General features: G+C 40.2%; 1 protein-coding gene and 1 pseudogene across 1 annotated transcript; one reads left to right on the top strand and one right to left on the bottom strand.

Annotated features, from left to right (window-relative positions):
* The first annotated feature begins 6,281 nt into the window (after window positions 1-6,281).
* Window positions 6,282-10,339, top strand: LOC148031615 (uncharacterized). Its single transcript, XM_087685198.1, has 2 exons — window positions 6,282-9,219; window positions 9,780-10,339. The coding sequence occupies exons 1-2, from the start codon at window positions 7,537-7,539 to the stop codon at window positions 10,143-10,145; spliced, it is 2,049 nt and encodes a 682-aa protein (XP_087541324.1). The 5' UTR covers window positions 6,282-7,536; the 3' UTR covers window positions 10,146-10,339.
* Window positions 10,340-13,818: 3,479 nt separating this feature from the next.
* On the bottom strand, window positions 13,819-14,932 carry LOC148031614 (uncharacterized; annotated as a pseudogene).
* Between the last annotated feature and the right edge of the window lie 312 nt (window positions 14,933-15,244).

Genomic DNA, 15,244 nt, shown 5'->3' with positions numbered 1-15,244 from the left:
ACTAGGATAAAGAACCTTGGACTAGCAAATTTGGTAACAATGAGGAATAATCAAAAGAGAACATTTCAAGACATAAAGAGCTTCAAAGTCAACAAATCTAAAAACATGTCGACCCTAACATTATAAATACTTGAGCTTTCTAGGTACATTGTTACTTTTTGGACGATCAAGCATATGATGAAGGAATAGAGGCAGAAAAGTATTTTATAATGCTCTTTGGGGAAACTGAACTTTTGGATCTACAATGTCAAATAGAGAAATGGGCAAGCATATGATGAAGGAATAGAGGTGGAAAAGTATATCTCACATAAAACTATGGCATCTAAAATTGTACAATGAAATATGCTTTCACAATAAAATCTTATGAAGTTAAGTGTTCAACTAATGAAGGTGATCAATTTGTTGTGGGCCGCATCAATATTGAAGGAATATAGATTGAGAATGCATGGATTTTTTTGTCCTTAAAGGGTCGAGGACTAGTATAGTTTAAAGAGTCTGTTTTTCTTTTACTTGGAAGGAATAGATTAGACCCATTATTTCTTTGATTACTCATAAACATTCTTGCAAGTCATTGAGAATTTGCATATCCTTTCGGGTATGAAACTTGCTAAGAAACTGCATAATTCTTTACAATTAAGAACGTAGTTGTCTTTCCAAGAGAAGTAAGGATCCTATGGATATAGATGCCATTATTTTGTGATTGGAGATTAAGTGGAATTAAGGAAAAAACATGATATCTCTCAATAATATTGATAATGAATAATAGCTAGAATTTTGGTGCTCATTTATTTATATAAACATTACATCATAGCACTATTATTTGTCCTAATCAAGGATTAGTACAATACTTGTTTGATGTCCATTGTTTTAACTTTAAAGTGAAGGACAAACTTTCAAGTATTAAATTGATTGGAAAATATGTTCCTATTACTAAACTAATTAGCAAAGTATGTTCATATAGCTAGAATGATAAACATCTCTTGAAAAGACTAACATTGTAATGAGTCTGGTGTCCACTATACTAGTAACCAATAACCCTATAGCATAATGCACTAACTTCTATACAATGACACAAATGCATGGAAAAGAGTAACATTTTCATATCTTGAACATTCCAAGAAATTGTATCAGTATGAACAAGCAACCCTTGAAAATTGTATATATGCTTCTAGATATTATAACTATTTCAATGAATCATATCAAATCAAATAGGTTGTCTAACCACAATATAATATATATTTCAAATATACATTTTGTCATCATAGAATGAAAATAGCCCATTAAGCTATTGTAAAATCTTAGGTTATAATAACATGCCTCTATAGAGTGGCAAGTACAAGTAGTGTCATTGAAAGGATGGGATGATTTGAAAAAAAAGGCTTGTTTTTACATAGCTAACTATCAAGTACAAGCCAATTTGATGGATTTGTATTGTACATGTGACCAATTCACATGAGTTGAAGGATTTCTCAATTATGTCATTGTGTTTTTAAACTCTAACAAAAAGTTTTTGACATGGGATACATACATATCAATCACACTCATTCATGAGTTTTTAAGTTAATTCTCTTTACAACTTATGACAACAAATTTTCAAAGTTTTGTTTCAATATATTGGAATTATTTCCTATTAGCTATGAATTAAAGAGAAAGAGGAAGCTTCTCATGGTGGTAACTAATGTCCAAGCAGAAGTATAGGCAAAGTATGCGTTTATTATAATTTCTTTCCTCCTAGAAGGCAAAAAGACAGGAAACTCTGGATGTGGGAGCTTTAGATTGAAAAAAATATTAACTTCTAAGAACGCATCTTGATTGGGGATGCTAGAGGCATTGCTTGAGAAAAAGGGCTAATGGTCTTGATAACACATTTTCCAAATTAATAGAAAAATGAGTTGATAGTGACTTGTGGAGATAGTGATAGATGAACTTGGAAATAAAAAGACAAATGAAGATACTAAGGGCATGTGAGGTAAGATAAAAAGGTTGTGATAAAGCTAAAAGGCTTTCATCTAAGAACACAAAAGAGGTGATCGACATGTCACACACACACACACAAAGAGAGAGAGAGAGAGAGAGAGAGAGAGAGAGAGAGAGAGAGAGAGAGAGAGAGAGAGAGAGAGAGAGAGAGAGAGAGAGAGAGAGAGAGAGAGAGAGAGAGAGAGAGAGAGAGAGAGAGAGAGAGAGTAACAACATAGCAGTACCAACAACAACAACAATAGTACTAGAGTCTTTACATCATAGACATAATCCATAATGCCTAAAGGCAAGGCATATCCCACATTCAAATTTGAAATAAAGGAACACTTGCAGTAACTATTCCATCAGCATAAAGGTGCTAAGATGGTTAGTGCAACTGTTTTTTGTTGAGTTTGTTAGTGTGGTTAGATAAATCCCAACATTAAAAATGACAAAAAATGCAAAATTTTGTGTACATGAAATCAAAGCACTTTGGTGGAAAAACTAAGGGCATATGTGCACATTAAAATTTCTTGGTACTTTCAAGTGACTAAGAGATTTGGATCTATACTAAGTTGGATAATGCAAAGAAGTGCATTCAATTTTGAAAATGAAAACTACTTTGACAATTTTGTGGGATTCAGTGTGAATAGCATGCCATTCATAAGTTTAAAATGAAAATTAGGGTTGTCAAAAGATGTAATTGAAACCCCTTGACATAAGTGATGCTTCTTAGATTAGATCAACATTGCTAGTAAAAGCTAGGTTGATGAAACCGCAATGGATTTCAAATTTTAAGGTAAGAAACTTGTAGTTTATACAATGTTTCTTAGGTAGGTGAAGCTTCAAATGATTTCTGTTAGAAAGGTTATAAACCTCCAATATATTCATCTTAGTTATGAATAGGGCAATTGTACATTGTGCTTGCTTGTGAGAGGCTTACAAAGTCGGCATCCTTCCAAAGAACAGAATATAACAATCTAATACCTTTAGGATACACTTGTTGAGGTGAATAGATGATTATGTCGGAAGGAGTGACACAAGTTGTTAAAGATGAAAATGACTACTATCTAATAGTTGTGTGTGTATTTCTCTCATAGAAATCATTTGGAAAGATAGTGTACAAAATAGAGTTCCAGTACACATTTGAAAGTGCCTCTTTCAATGTAACTGTAGCCACATCAAGTCAAGGGTTAGGGTTCAACAATGTTAGTTGTCTTTATTTGAGACAAGATATGTCAATTGTGTAGTAAGATGCACATTGAGTAATGCATTTTTTGTAAGGAACATTATGGCCAAACAAACCCTTGGTTTTTAATTAATGCAACTACAAAAGTCACGTGGTTCAAAGTAGAAACAATCAAAAGTTTTGGCAATCGATCTCATTCATCCTCTATATTAATTGACATTTGGGTCCATTTCAGGCATTGCTTCATATAATCACATAGTTACTTCTTTATCATGTAATGAACACATGCCTAAAGCTTTACTATCACACATTCTTTTTAATTGAACATAAGGTTGAAAGATATGTCCACATTTAAGATTTTTAGTTACATAATACACTTGGTTTGGGGTTTGGTATTATGTTGCGAGGATATAGGACTTTTGAAGAACACGAATGCTCCAACATTCACCATTTCCCCATCTACTTGGGTTAATGATACACATTCTAATAGAGATAATCTCATTTACATATTAGAACTCTATCTATGCTTTACCCGCAACATAAGTGTGAAGTTGTTATAGTGGATTGTGGTAAAATGATTTTAATACACAAGCTCTAGAAAAGTACTTTTTTTCATCATGATTAAGCTATTTAAATTGATTGAAACTATGTGAACATTGCAATTTTCTAGCTAGTGAAACATTATTATAGCAAATATATGAGGTGACCTTAGAGAAGCTTCAACACTTGAAGATGAACTATGTTCCATGTGCTTGGAACACATGAAGTGGACACTAGGCTAATGCAAATCAAGTGATGTGCATTGGTTAAGTATGCAACCACCTTTGATTACATAAAGTGAAAGATAGCTAGTAAGGGGACCAAATACATAAGAATCCCATTTGGTGTGTGTTTTAAATTGTGGTGCCAACTAATAGCATGTAGATATTATCTTGAGTCAAGCTCAGTCACTTGAAGGTCAAATCAATCGAAAGTCAAGCCATCTCATGGAATCCAAGCATTGCGGAGCTACTTGTTGAGGCATTTTGACTACAGAGATCTACAAATGCACATCTCTAAGTAAATTTATGCTCCCTTTATTCTTAAGAGTCCCTTTGAATTGTTTATGTCGAGGAGAATTCATGATACCATGCATGCCATGTTTCAATAGGGATGAAATTCGCAATCAAAGAGATCCAATGAAAAGCAAGCCCCTTGATACCAACTGGTTTGCTGAGTGGCTAATTAGGGGCAAATTTAGTGTAAGAGTTCCTAGCCTTGCCTTATTGAAAGAACAAGGGGTGAAGTAGCTCCAACTAGCCACTCTTATTACCCTATTAAGATTGAAGCTGCAAGCATGAGTAAGGGGCAAGGAAATTGCAATTGTAGAGCCACACAGAAATACCATGCAACATGAGAAACATATGAGCAATTATATAATCCATAATAGTAAAAGTTCGCTATATGATATGTTTCAACATACATTTTATGGAGTAACCCCCTAGTTTTATCATTGAAACACAAGATGTTTTTGCCTCTTTTAATAGTAACCACTTTCTTCCACAAGCTTAACACAATAAAATCCATAGTTCATGCATGCTAGTAAGCAATCACTCCCCAAAATGAGATTGTGCATAACCCCAAATCAAGAGCTCTTCAACATCTTGCTAGTTTGTAGATGTTGAACCAATGGGAGTGCAATGAGGGGATATTTTACTAGTGAAAGAGGTTAATATTTTTGTCCTCTGTTCTCCTTGACTATTATATCTCCTTGTGGCACATAGTGTAAAACCTTGGTTGTGTTCCAATAAAAATGAAAAACAATAGAGTGAAGTAAAGAATTGTATCCAATCACATGTTAAAAATTTAATAATGAAGCTCATCTTAGTAAAAGGCAAAAATGCAAATTTCTTACTTGGTCTAAGGTTAGCACAATGACAGATTGGTAAGTGATTGTCATTGCCTATTAGAGAAATCAACCTAGTTTGAAGTAAAACTTCACCCCACTTACATGGGTTATGAAGATATGCACAAATGTGGCACCATGGTAGATGACAAAGTTTTACTCCTCCATGATTGTGATAGTGAACTATCTACCTCAAACCAACGCACATGAAGCACAACCAAATGTGGAAAGGTTAATTGGCTTTATGTTTATGCAAACCAATGGTTGACTCAGGCAGAATGAATTTGTAGTTAAACCCACAAACACTCAATCTCCCCACACATAAGGCTTGGTCGAATGGCAAATTATGAATATTCTCCTATAAGTTCAACCATTGTAGAGTTGTGGAGCTAGTAGGTTGCCATGAAATATTGTGCTCATATAAAACACATGTTTCTTCATTTCAATTTCTGCCATTGTGAAGATTCTTACATGGATACCATAACCTTAGGGAAATTTTCTTGGTGCCATTGATGAACTGTACAAGGGACATGCTTTGTTAGAAAAATCAATGACGATTGAGGACCAAAAGAAAGACAAAACAAACATGATGAGGGATCAAAAGAATGACAAAACAAACACTCTTCTTTGACCAATTAGAAGCTTTTATTGCCTTTCTCACATAGCAAGGCAAATCAACACTCTATTGAAGGATGAGGTATGTCTTTGTGGGGGTGGGGGAGGACATGTTTGTTAGAAAAATCAATGATGCTCAAGGACCAAAAGAATGAAAAAACGAACATGCTTCTTTGATCGACTAGCTTTTCTAATAGTCTCTTGCCAATGCCTCTCTCGAAAAGCCATGTAAGTTGAGACTCTATTGGGAGGTGAGATGTGTCTTCATTGGGGTTGCTTGCCACTTTATTGGTCCCTCTTAACCCTAATGGACTCCTGTGATGTGCTTGGTGAAGCACGAAGCACAGATGCATGTGAGGAAATGCGAGATCACCCATTTAAGATATTGATTTGTGAAGATTGAAAGGTCGAGGTTGGATATGAAGGAGGGGGGCAGTTAATAATGAAAGCCCCTTATGGTGGGGGGGTGGGAGAGTAAAGGAGGGGAGGTTAGGTTAGACAACGGGATTAAAAACCTTGTAAGACCCCCAAAAAAAGGGTTTATGTGTATTAGGGCGTTCTAAGGGCTATAATCAAAGGATGACGGGATTAATATAATCCCCTTTTCTACCCCTTTTAAACATTTCCTTATCACCATCATCATCTGCCCCCCCTTTCTCTGTCTATGTCTCTCTCTCGCGTCCTCACCTCTGACAGATCTCGTGCGGGAGACCCTGACTGCCTGTCGCTCTCGCCATCGCCATTGATGCTTCTTGGAAGCTCTCGACATTCACATCACTCTCTCTTCTGTTCTCAGCCCTGAGCCACGCGTTCGGGGGCCTGTCCCTGCTGCTGGACCTCTCTCTCTCTCTCTCTCTCTCTCTCTCTCGCTGTGTCTCTTGTTCCGCCTTTCTTTCTCTTTTTCGACAGGAAGAAGTAGAAGCGGAAGTGGAAAAGTGCGAAAGTAGAAGAAGACGAAGAAGAGGAAGAAGAAGAACACGAGAGAGGATAGACATGGTGGCCCGCATCTCGCCTGCTCCCATGGACGGGCCCCCCCGTGCCGTGTTCCCCGCTTGCTACCGCGTCCTAGCCACAGCATCACGCCTCCTGTCCCCCATTGACCTGTCCACTGTGCCTTGCTTCCCTTGAACTCAAGGCCTCGGTCTTACTTCTTCGGGTTTTCTCTGCACTTTTGCAGTGCTGCTTTTTTGGAAGAGGATCCAGCAGGCTGTAGAAGAATGAGCGTGCTTCAAGGCTTCCAGTAATTGGCATCTTTTCGCGAAAAGGTAAGGATATACGTAAGGCACGCCAGCAGGTTTCCAAATCCGTTTTAGGCGGAAGAAGAAAACCTAGCAGAGTGAAATCAACTTCGAGGAGATTTCAGCACAGGCAACAGTTACATCGGTTACATTGTCAGGATACGCCGGTAAAGGATGTCTCATGAATTAGGCCAAGGTGTGCACGTTCAACTCTCGAAGTGCAGGCCAGATAGGAGGCCATGGCAAAGAAGCTCGTAGGCTGAGGCTTGAAGGGAAATTTAGGGGGTTAGAAAACTTGGTCCGAGTTTTTTCACTTAACGCGCAAGTACATTTGCTCTGCCTGCGGCACCTTTCCTTTGGAAGCTGTAGATCCTTCTGCATCAAGTGATATTGGTCTTGCTGGTAGACATTTGATGGCAAATCTGGACAGCATTTTTCATTTAGGGTTTGCAGTTTAGATACATATATTGTGCACCTTAAACACATCTGGGAGTATCCAGGCTTCCTCATCTTGGTCTTTTGCAGTTTATACACCCAGTGTTGTGCAACTCAAACACATCGCGAGTATATCTATGCTTTAAGCAAGGTGGTGCCTCATTCAGCAGGGCTTAGATTTGGTCTTTAGAAGGTAAATTCAGTCAAGTGGGAGACAAATGGCTCAGTTGTCGAGTGAGGACATAGCCAAATATGCACACAGTCCTGTTCATTATGCTGTTGCTCGTAAGGATTATGCAGCGTTGCGCAGGATTATCTCTGCTTTGCCTCGACTAGCAAAAGCAGGGGAGATCCGCACAGAAACTGATGCAATTGCTGAAGAGCACAGGGCTGAGGCTTTATCTGCTGTGATTGATAGGAGGGATGTACCAAGTCGTGAGACTCCTTTACATTTAGCAGTGAGGATGGGGGATGCCACAGCTGCAGAGATTTTGATGGCATCTGGAGCTGACTGGAGTTTGCAGAACGAACAGGGATGGAGTGCTCTTCAGGAGGCCATATGTGCACGGCAGGAGGCCATTGCCATGGTTATAATGAGGTACTATCAACCAATGGCTTGGGCTAAGTGGTGCAGACGACTGCCTAGGGTTATAGGGACAATGCAGAGGATGAGAGATTTTTACATGGAAGTGACATTTCACTTTGAGAGTTCAGTCATTCCTTTCATTGGCAGGATTGCCCCGTCTGATACATACCGAATCTGGAAACGAGGCTCTAATTTTAGGGCTGACATGACTTTAGCTGGATTTGATGGGTTTAGAATACAACGTTCTGATCAAAGCTTCTTGTTCTTAGGTGAAGGTAGTGATGATGGTAAGCTCTCTCCAGGGTCTCTTTGCATGCTTAATCACAAGGACAAGGAAATTATGAATGCTTTGGAAGGAGCTGGTACTCAACCTTCAGAAGCAGAGATTGCCCAAGAAGTTGCTGCAATGTCACAAACTAACATGTATAGGCCTGGTATTGATGTAACACAGGCAGTCCTTGTATCTCAATTGTCTTGGAGACGGCAAGAGAAAACCGAAGTGGTTGGTTTGTGGAAAGCAAAAGTGTATGACATGCATCATGTAATGGTTAGCGTGAAATCAAGAAGGGTTCCTGGAGCAATGACTGATGAAGAGCTTTTTGGCACAGCAGAATTGGATGGGGATGATGGGGAATATGATGAAGACTATGCAGAACTGCTAACAGAAGAAGAAAAGCAACAGTTAGAAACAGCTCTAAAAATGGAGAGTGCTGAAATGGATGATGAGAATTTTGATGATGGAAGGCCACGTTTTAGTACTACCAACAGAGTCAGTTGGAGCTCTCGGGAAAAGGATGATGCTCCACGCATGAGTTCCGCATCTGGTCTGGACCTTGAATTTAAAGATGACAAGAAAGGGTGGTTTGGTTGGGGCAGGCGCAGCATGAAGGAGGGCCCTAAAAAGATAGCTCCTCCAAGAAGCTCTTTGTGTGTTGATGAAAAGGTTAGTGATCTTCTAGGGGATGGTGAAGATCACAAGAAAAATCGGGTTCAAAGAGGTCGCAGGTCCGTTGATGGCCGCCTATCCAATTCCAGGGCAGAAGAAGGGTACATGTTTCGGAAGGACAAGGATGGTAAGAAGCTTGCAAATAAGGAGCCAGTGCGGAAGAAAAAAGTCATCCCAAGTATTGATGGCAGTGCAGAGAATGAGTACAAGAAGGGCCTACGGCCTGTGCTTTGGCTAACACCTAATTTTCCTCTCAAAACTGAGGAGCTGCTTCCACTATTAGATATTCTGGCCAATAAAGTCAAAGCCATTCGTCGCCTCAGGGAGCTTCTGACAACAAAGTTGCCTACTGGAACCTTCCCTGTTAAGGTTAGTCCTTCAACAGAGATTTGTTTGATCTTCAGTTCTTGTCAAGTCTCTGTACAAAATCTTGTAGTCTCTAGTGATTTGGAAGCAAGGGCTACATGCTACTCATATTTATTCAGATGTTGCAAGGCCTTTTGCTGGCAGTAATACCTTTTTTATGCTTGCATGTTATTCACATTTGACTGAACAAAATAATTGTGGATAGCATCAACAGCACTATATTTATTACTACACTTTGATTTCTTTGCGTGTTGCCACTTTTGCATCTCACAGCAAGCTTGCTGACTTATCTAAGAGGGAGACAGGAACCTATGTTAGTTAGCATGTATCAAAGGGTTGACAGTTAATTGGCACAGATTTGCTGTTAGCAACTTTTGCAAAGCCCTCACATTTATTAATAATGAGTTTGAGAAGTGGTTGCTTTCTCCCATCGCATTGATTGGTGTGAAAACCCAGTTTTGTTACTTGTTAATTGTTTCAGGATGTTTCCAGATAGTATACTTGTGTACTTTACATAGGCAATTTGTGGAACAGCATGCTAATGGTGCCCCTAATGGATTCAGGTTGCCATTCCTGTTGTTCCCACTATTCGAGTCATTGTCACTTTTACCAAGTTTGAAGAGCTGCGAGTAAATGAGGAGTTTACTACACCCCCAAGTAGCCCAGATGTGAAAAGTAAAGATGGAGATTCCTCACAACCAGGTTCTAATTCATGGTTTTCTTGGATCAAAGGATCAGCTAGCAAGGTTTCAGGAATGTCTGGAGTCAGTGAGGAACGGGCAGAGGACACAATTGATCCGTTCAGTATTCCAAATGACTATGCGTGGACAAGCATGGATGCAAAGAAACGAAAAAGCAAAGATAAGAAATCAAAACGGAAAGGAAAGAAGTCTCTTCAGGATGGCACTGAGCTTGTAGGAGCTGGGTAGTACATCTGCTGGCTATCCTCCAATGGTGTCCCTATGATTGAAGCTTACACCCTTTCAATGCTTGAAGGGTTGGGCATTGTACTTCTTGGTACTCCTCATGTCAGGAGGGGTGCCTCCTTTGATTTGACATCTCAGGCTGAAAGCCGGTCTGGGTCAACTCCATCTAATGATCTTTTTTGGCCTTTGTTTATTAATCAGTCCTACTATTTTACCATTTTAATTGCTTTTAACTTCCATCCTTGTATACGGAGGGCACTTCTCTGTGTGTGTGTGTGTGTGCACATGTACATGTGGTGTTTGTATGTGCATGCATGCTAAGTCAAAGAGCACAATGAGCCTTTTTTCCTCTTAGGCTGTCAGATCGGTTATTCCTTTACCCTTTTCCCCCTTTTTTCAGGGTTTGTATGATGTGAATTACACATAAGTCTTTTAATACTGAAAGTAGATTAAAAATGTAAGGTAGCGGAGCTAGCTTGCTTGGATATCGGGCACATCAGAAGGAATCCATAATGGCAAGGCCCAGCTGCAGGCAAATTACTATGATCACTTCTAGGTCATGTTATCTGAATTGGAGTATGAGGATTGGGTCTTTAAAAGGAGTTTATTGGAGTATGAGGATTCGGCCTTTGGGTCTTGTACACTGTCACTTGGCTTGACAGGGCATTTTTGGCGAGCAGTTTTGGTGGGGCAAAGCTAGCGAGCCACCAATGTAGAGGGGTGGAGGGTGATTGAGGGGTTTGGGGCTTGTGAAGGTATGCTAGGGTTGGCAAAGAGAACACCCAACTGTGTACACAAGTCTAGCACATGATGATCTCCTACAAGAACTTAATAAAGAGAAGAATAAACTAATGCAGTAATGAAGTGAAAGATGAAAAGGAAAAGGCATTGATGGGGCAGAGGCTGTTGTGCAATGCTTCTCATGGGAGTGGGCTGAGGGAATGTTAGGAGTGTCATCCTTTGATGGATCTTGAGTGCAGTAACCCACCAATGTGGAAAATTGATGCAGAGGGCTGAAGATGGCAGGGCAACAGCTGGATATACAAATGCAGCAGTGTTGAGGCTGAGGATGACAAATGCAGCAGTGTACTGCTTGGCTATAGTTTCTTTTGAAGGGTGCGTCAGCTGGCAGCCAAAGTGCAGCCACTAGAAAAGTATCTAAGTGCAGGTGACTGCTCTAGGATGAGTGGAAAGTAATTGCAGCAATCTGGAAAACAGTCTGGAAGGGGAGCAGGCGGCAAGCAGCAGTCAGTACAGATAGCTGAGCACAGCAAGCAGAGGTCCTCCAAGGGCAAGTGTTTCCACCAGAGGGCTGGTGGAGCCATCAGCAGCAGCAGCGCACCAGCAGGAGGGGACACAGCAAAAGAGGGCAAGGCCTTGTCTCCAAGGCAGGGCGGCAGCTTGTTGGATGAGGGGCAACAGCTTGTGGAGTGGAAGAATGATGATCATGGAGTGCACACTGAAGTGGAACGAAGGATGGAGAGGGATACCTGCAATGTCTGTACACAGGGGAGTTCCCTTGCAGTGCTAATCCTAACTGTAACCATCATATGAGTACTAGAGAGACCGGAACTTGCATAATACTGCTACTATTGAGATGCTTTGGTGCCAAGCCAAGAAAGGAAATGGAGCTAAGCTAAAGTAAGAGTAGAGTGCAGTGGAGGGTCTCAGAAAATGAGTGAATGAGAGTCCTGAATGTGCTTAATCTAAGGCTAGCCTATGATCTTGACTAGGTACCCTAAGTACTAGAAGAGACTGGAATTTGCATAATATTGAGGTGCTTTGGTTGTAAGAAGCTAAGTTAAAGTAAACATAGAATGGAGTGGAAGGTCTCAGAAAATGGGTGAGTGGAAAATGTTTGACTAGCTTAAGGATGTATACCACTAGTCTAACATGTCTTAAAGGACCTGTAGAGTTCTAGCCTAAGGATAGGGCCACCATTGTGCACATCCTTTGGTAGGTGTCTTCCCAAGGGCAATCATAATGACGATGGGAGAATTTGGCAGGATATAGGTAGATGTATCATGAGTCCTTGTGGGGTTTACTAGATAACACCGCAGAGTGGAGTCCAATGTGGGTGGTCTCTAGAAGGCTAGTCAGCCATACCTTCCATTGTTTGGAAAGGTGCTGATTGAGGGGATGACTGCATGGGCCGCATTACTAATGGGTTTGCTACTATGTTGTGGCCATTGGTAGGAATTTTCGGAGTAGGGAACTTTGTAGTAGGGCCCCTTCTCGACTACCCATGGAGAGTATTATTTGTTGAGTGGCTTTGGGGTCAGATGGGCATGGGGGGAAGTTCTAAGAGGATTACTGGTCTACCCATGGAGAGTATTATTTGTTGGGTGCCTTGGAGGTTGGATGAGCATGGGGGGAAGATCTCAGAGCGTTACTGTGGGCCTCAATGACACTCCACATGATATAGGCCTTGGCATTGAATGTATGTCTATTGTTTTTCGGAATATTTTGTCAAGGTGGTCTTGTATTTATACTTGAAGAAGAGGTCACTCTTTTTAGGACTTGCATCTTGTTTGTCAGAGTTATTTGCACTTGTCGCCACCTTTGTAATTTTTCTTTGTAGGGGGAAAAACTAGAGCCGCTTTGAGACAGGTAACAAAAAGAGGTTTTTGTGGATTTGGTCATGTAGTCACACAACACAATAGTTGGGAGTCAAACTTAAACAAGTTCAACAATTAGAGCAGTAGTATAATTGCAACATAAAATGAAAGTATTTAGGTGGAACTTGTTAAAAATAAAGTGGCCTAATTGTCATATGACTTTGGTGAGCTCGCGGTGGGGAACTTTCAAAAGCGAGCACCTATATTAGACCATCTTAACTTTTAGATCACCCCCTTTCTAAATGGAAAACTATTGGAGTCACGATTGAGATTAATGTGTTGGGCTTCGTCTCTCACTATATAGTAGTTAATAAGATGCCTACAATGATCAAATGCTAGAGAACAGTGTTGCATTTGGGAAGCGAAATGGGGATAGTAACCCTTGCATTAACTTAGACATTTGTTGTGGGATTATGAGCCTTCAATTGATGACATCATTAGGGAGGGTAGGTAGAGGGTTAGAAATAGCCTCTATAGATCCCAATGACCTTAGGACTCAAAACACTTATAACATGAGTTTCAACCAAGTTGTGAAGTTTGACATGTTAAGATGAGTCTTATCACTTAAAGCATGCTTGATCGTAAAAATTGGAGTATTAGTTTTGAGTGAAAATTAGGAAGGGTAGGTATGGGGTATGTGGTACACTTAGGTATTTGATCCAAATTGCTTGCCATGCATGGATAAGGTATGCATAATGGATCCAACTATGTAACTTGGTTGACTACGCATGCACATGGTCATTGTATGAGTAGCCTAGGAGGGGGAATATGCGCATTATAAGCACAAGATAGATATCCTTCTATCGTTTCCTGGCAGTAGTTCTAGCAACACCCTTAGTGAGTACCCGTAGTAGCCCCCCCATGTTGCCCATTTGCTGCTCCAATCCTCCTCTCTCTCTCTCTCTCTCTCTCTCTCTCTCTCTCTCTATGACACTATGGTCACCCTAGCTTTGATTGATGTGGTAGTAGTATGGGTCCCATGCTTGTCAACTGCCTCATGGATGTAGATTGAGAGACCACAGATATGTATGATCTCATGCTTGTTCCGCAACAAACCGTCAATGTCGCTGTTCTACCTAACATTGGTATTATAGCTCTTTTGTCATAACTTTTTGGTCTCATAGGCCATCTTGGCCTTTTGAAGACGTAAATATAGCATTTCATTTTGTTTCATTTCTCTCTCTCTCTCTACCTCTACTTACTGTGCATTGTCGCATCGATGACTCATGAGTTTGCACATTTGCTTGAGCAAACACTTTCAACTCCATTCTGTCCCAAATTCTCTCTCCAGTGTGTTGATGACATATTTCTTGTCATCCTCAAGCTGATCCTTGCATTGCAAAATAAAGTCAATTAGTAATTCGAATAAAAAATTGCAATTTATATTCTTTATGCTAAATAATACTTACTCCCATGGTACATGAACTCGCTGTAGATAAGACATGCAAAGGTCCCTCATTCGACGTCTAAAGGTGATGCTACCTCCAACTTGAAGGATACCCTCGTCAAGCATGATGTTGCATGCGACACCCAAAAAGTGCTAGTACACGTGCACATCAATATTGGTGGGGTCACTGCTCGTGTCTCGCCACCCATTGATTGGGTTGGTAGTATGCTACTCTACCGCTGACGCCTACATGCAATACAAACATATGATACATTGAGATGTGAGTTCTTAAAAACTACTTGATATTTAATTCGTAATTGCCATAAAAGATATACCTACGGGACTGACGGCCACTAGCCTGTGAATTAGGTGTCACCTGAGTAGGAGGAGATACATCAGGAGCAAGCCGTTGACTCTCATGATGTGATGTACTTAGGAGTGGAGTCCTAAGCAAACAAAGACATCAAAAGGATATATATATTATGAATTATATATGTGAAAAAAGGACGACATTACTATTTTATCGATCGAGAAGCTTACTGATGTGCTGTAGTGTGTGCATGAGAAAAAGTCTCCACTCCTGCATGTGGCTGGGAGGATGTACCCTCTCCAAGATGTATGGGCATACTGAATCTCCCAAGAATCTCAATGGTGCTGTCTAAACGATCATCATCCATCTCCACATAATCTACCATGGCCTCTGACAATGTATCTCTAGAAAGTATAGTGCCTCGTAGCAAAGTCTTGATGATTGCCAACTTCACTTTATGGGTGTGGTCACTCATCGTATCTATATATTTAAAACAACTATATGTCAGACTAGAGATACATTGTTAGAGGAGAGCTCAGTCTATCTAATCAAAAACATTGACCAAATAACTCCAAGCAAGATGCATCCACATCTCTAAGCTACTTTCAACAATCGTAAAGCTTTGTGCTTCGACCGAGTTTTCCATAAAAATTCCATTGCTTGCGACATGAAGGTAGATATGGCCACTAATTTAGTCCAGGATATCAATGGAAAATAAAAATGTATGCAGGCCATAGCATTGGATTGGACAATGGTAAATGCAATCAATCAGTTGGGAGTGGAAAAC

Source organism: Lygodium microphyllum, chromosome 9 (assembly GCF_053477565.2).
Source record: "Lygodium microphyllum isolate KBCC chromosome 9, Lygodium_microphyllum_v1.1.10, whole genome shotgun sequence".
NCBI lineage: Eukaryota > Viridiplantae > Streptophyta > Polypodiopsida > Schizaeales > Lygodiaceae > Lygodium > Lygodium microphyllum.
This window is presented reverse-complemented; position numbering and strand designations above follow the sequence as displayed.

Excerpts from the sequence above, each read along its gene's own strand:
- LOC148031615 (XM_087685198.1), top strand. The coding sequence starts at position 7,537 with ATGGCTCAGTTGTCGAGTGAGGACATAGCCAAATATGCACACAGTCCT. Across the intron at positions 9,220-9,779 it reads CTGGAACCTTCCCTGTTAAG|GTTGCCATTCCTGTTGTTCC; the intron begins GTTAGTCCTTCA and ends TAATGGATTCAG.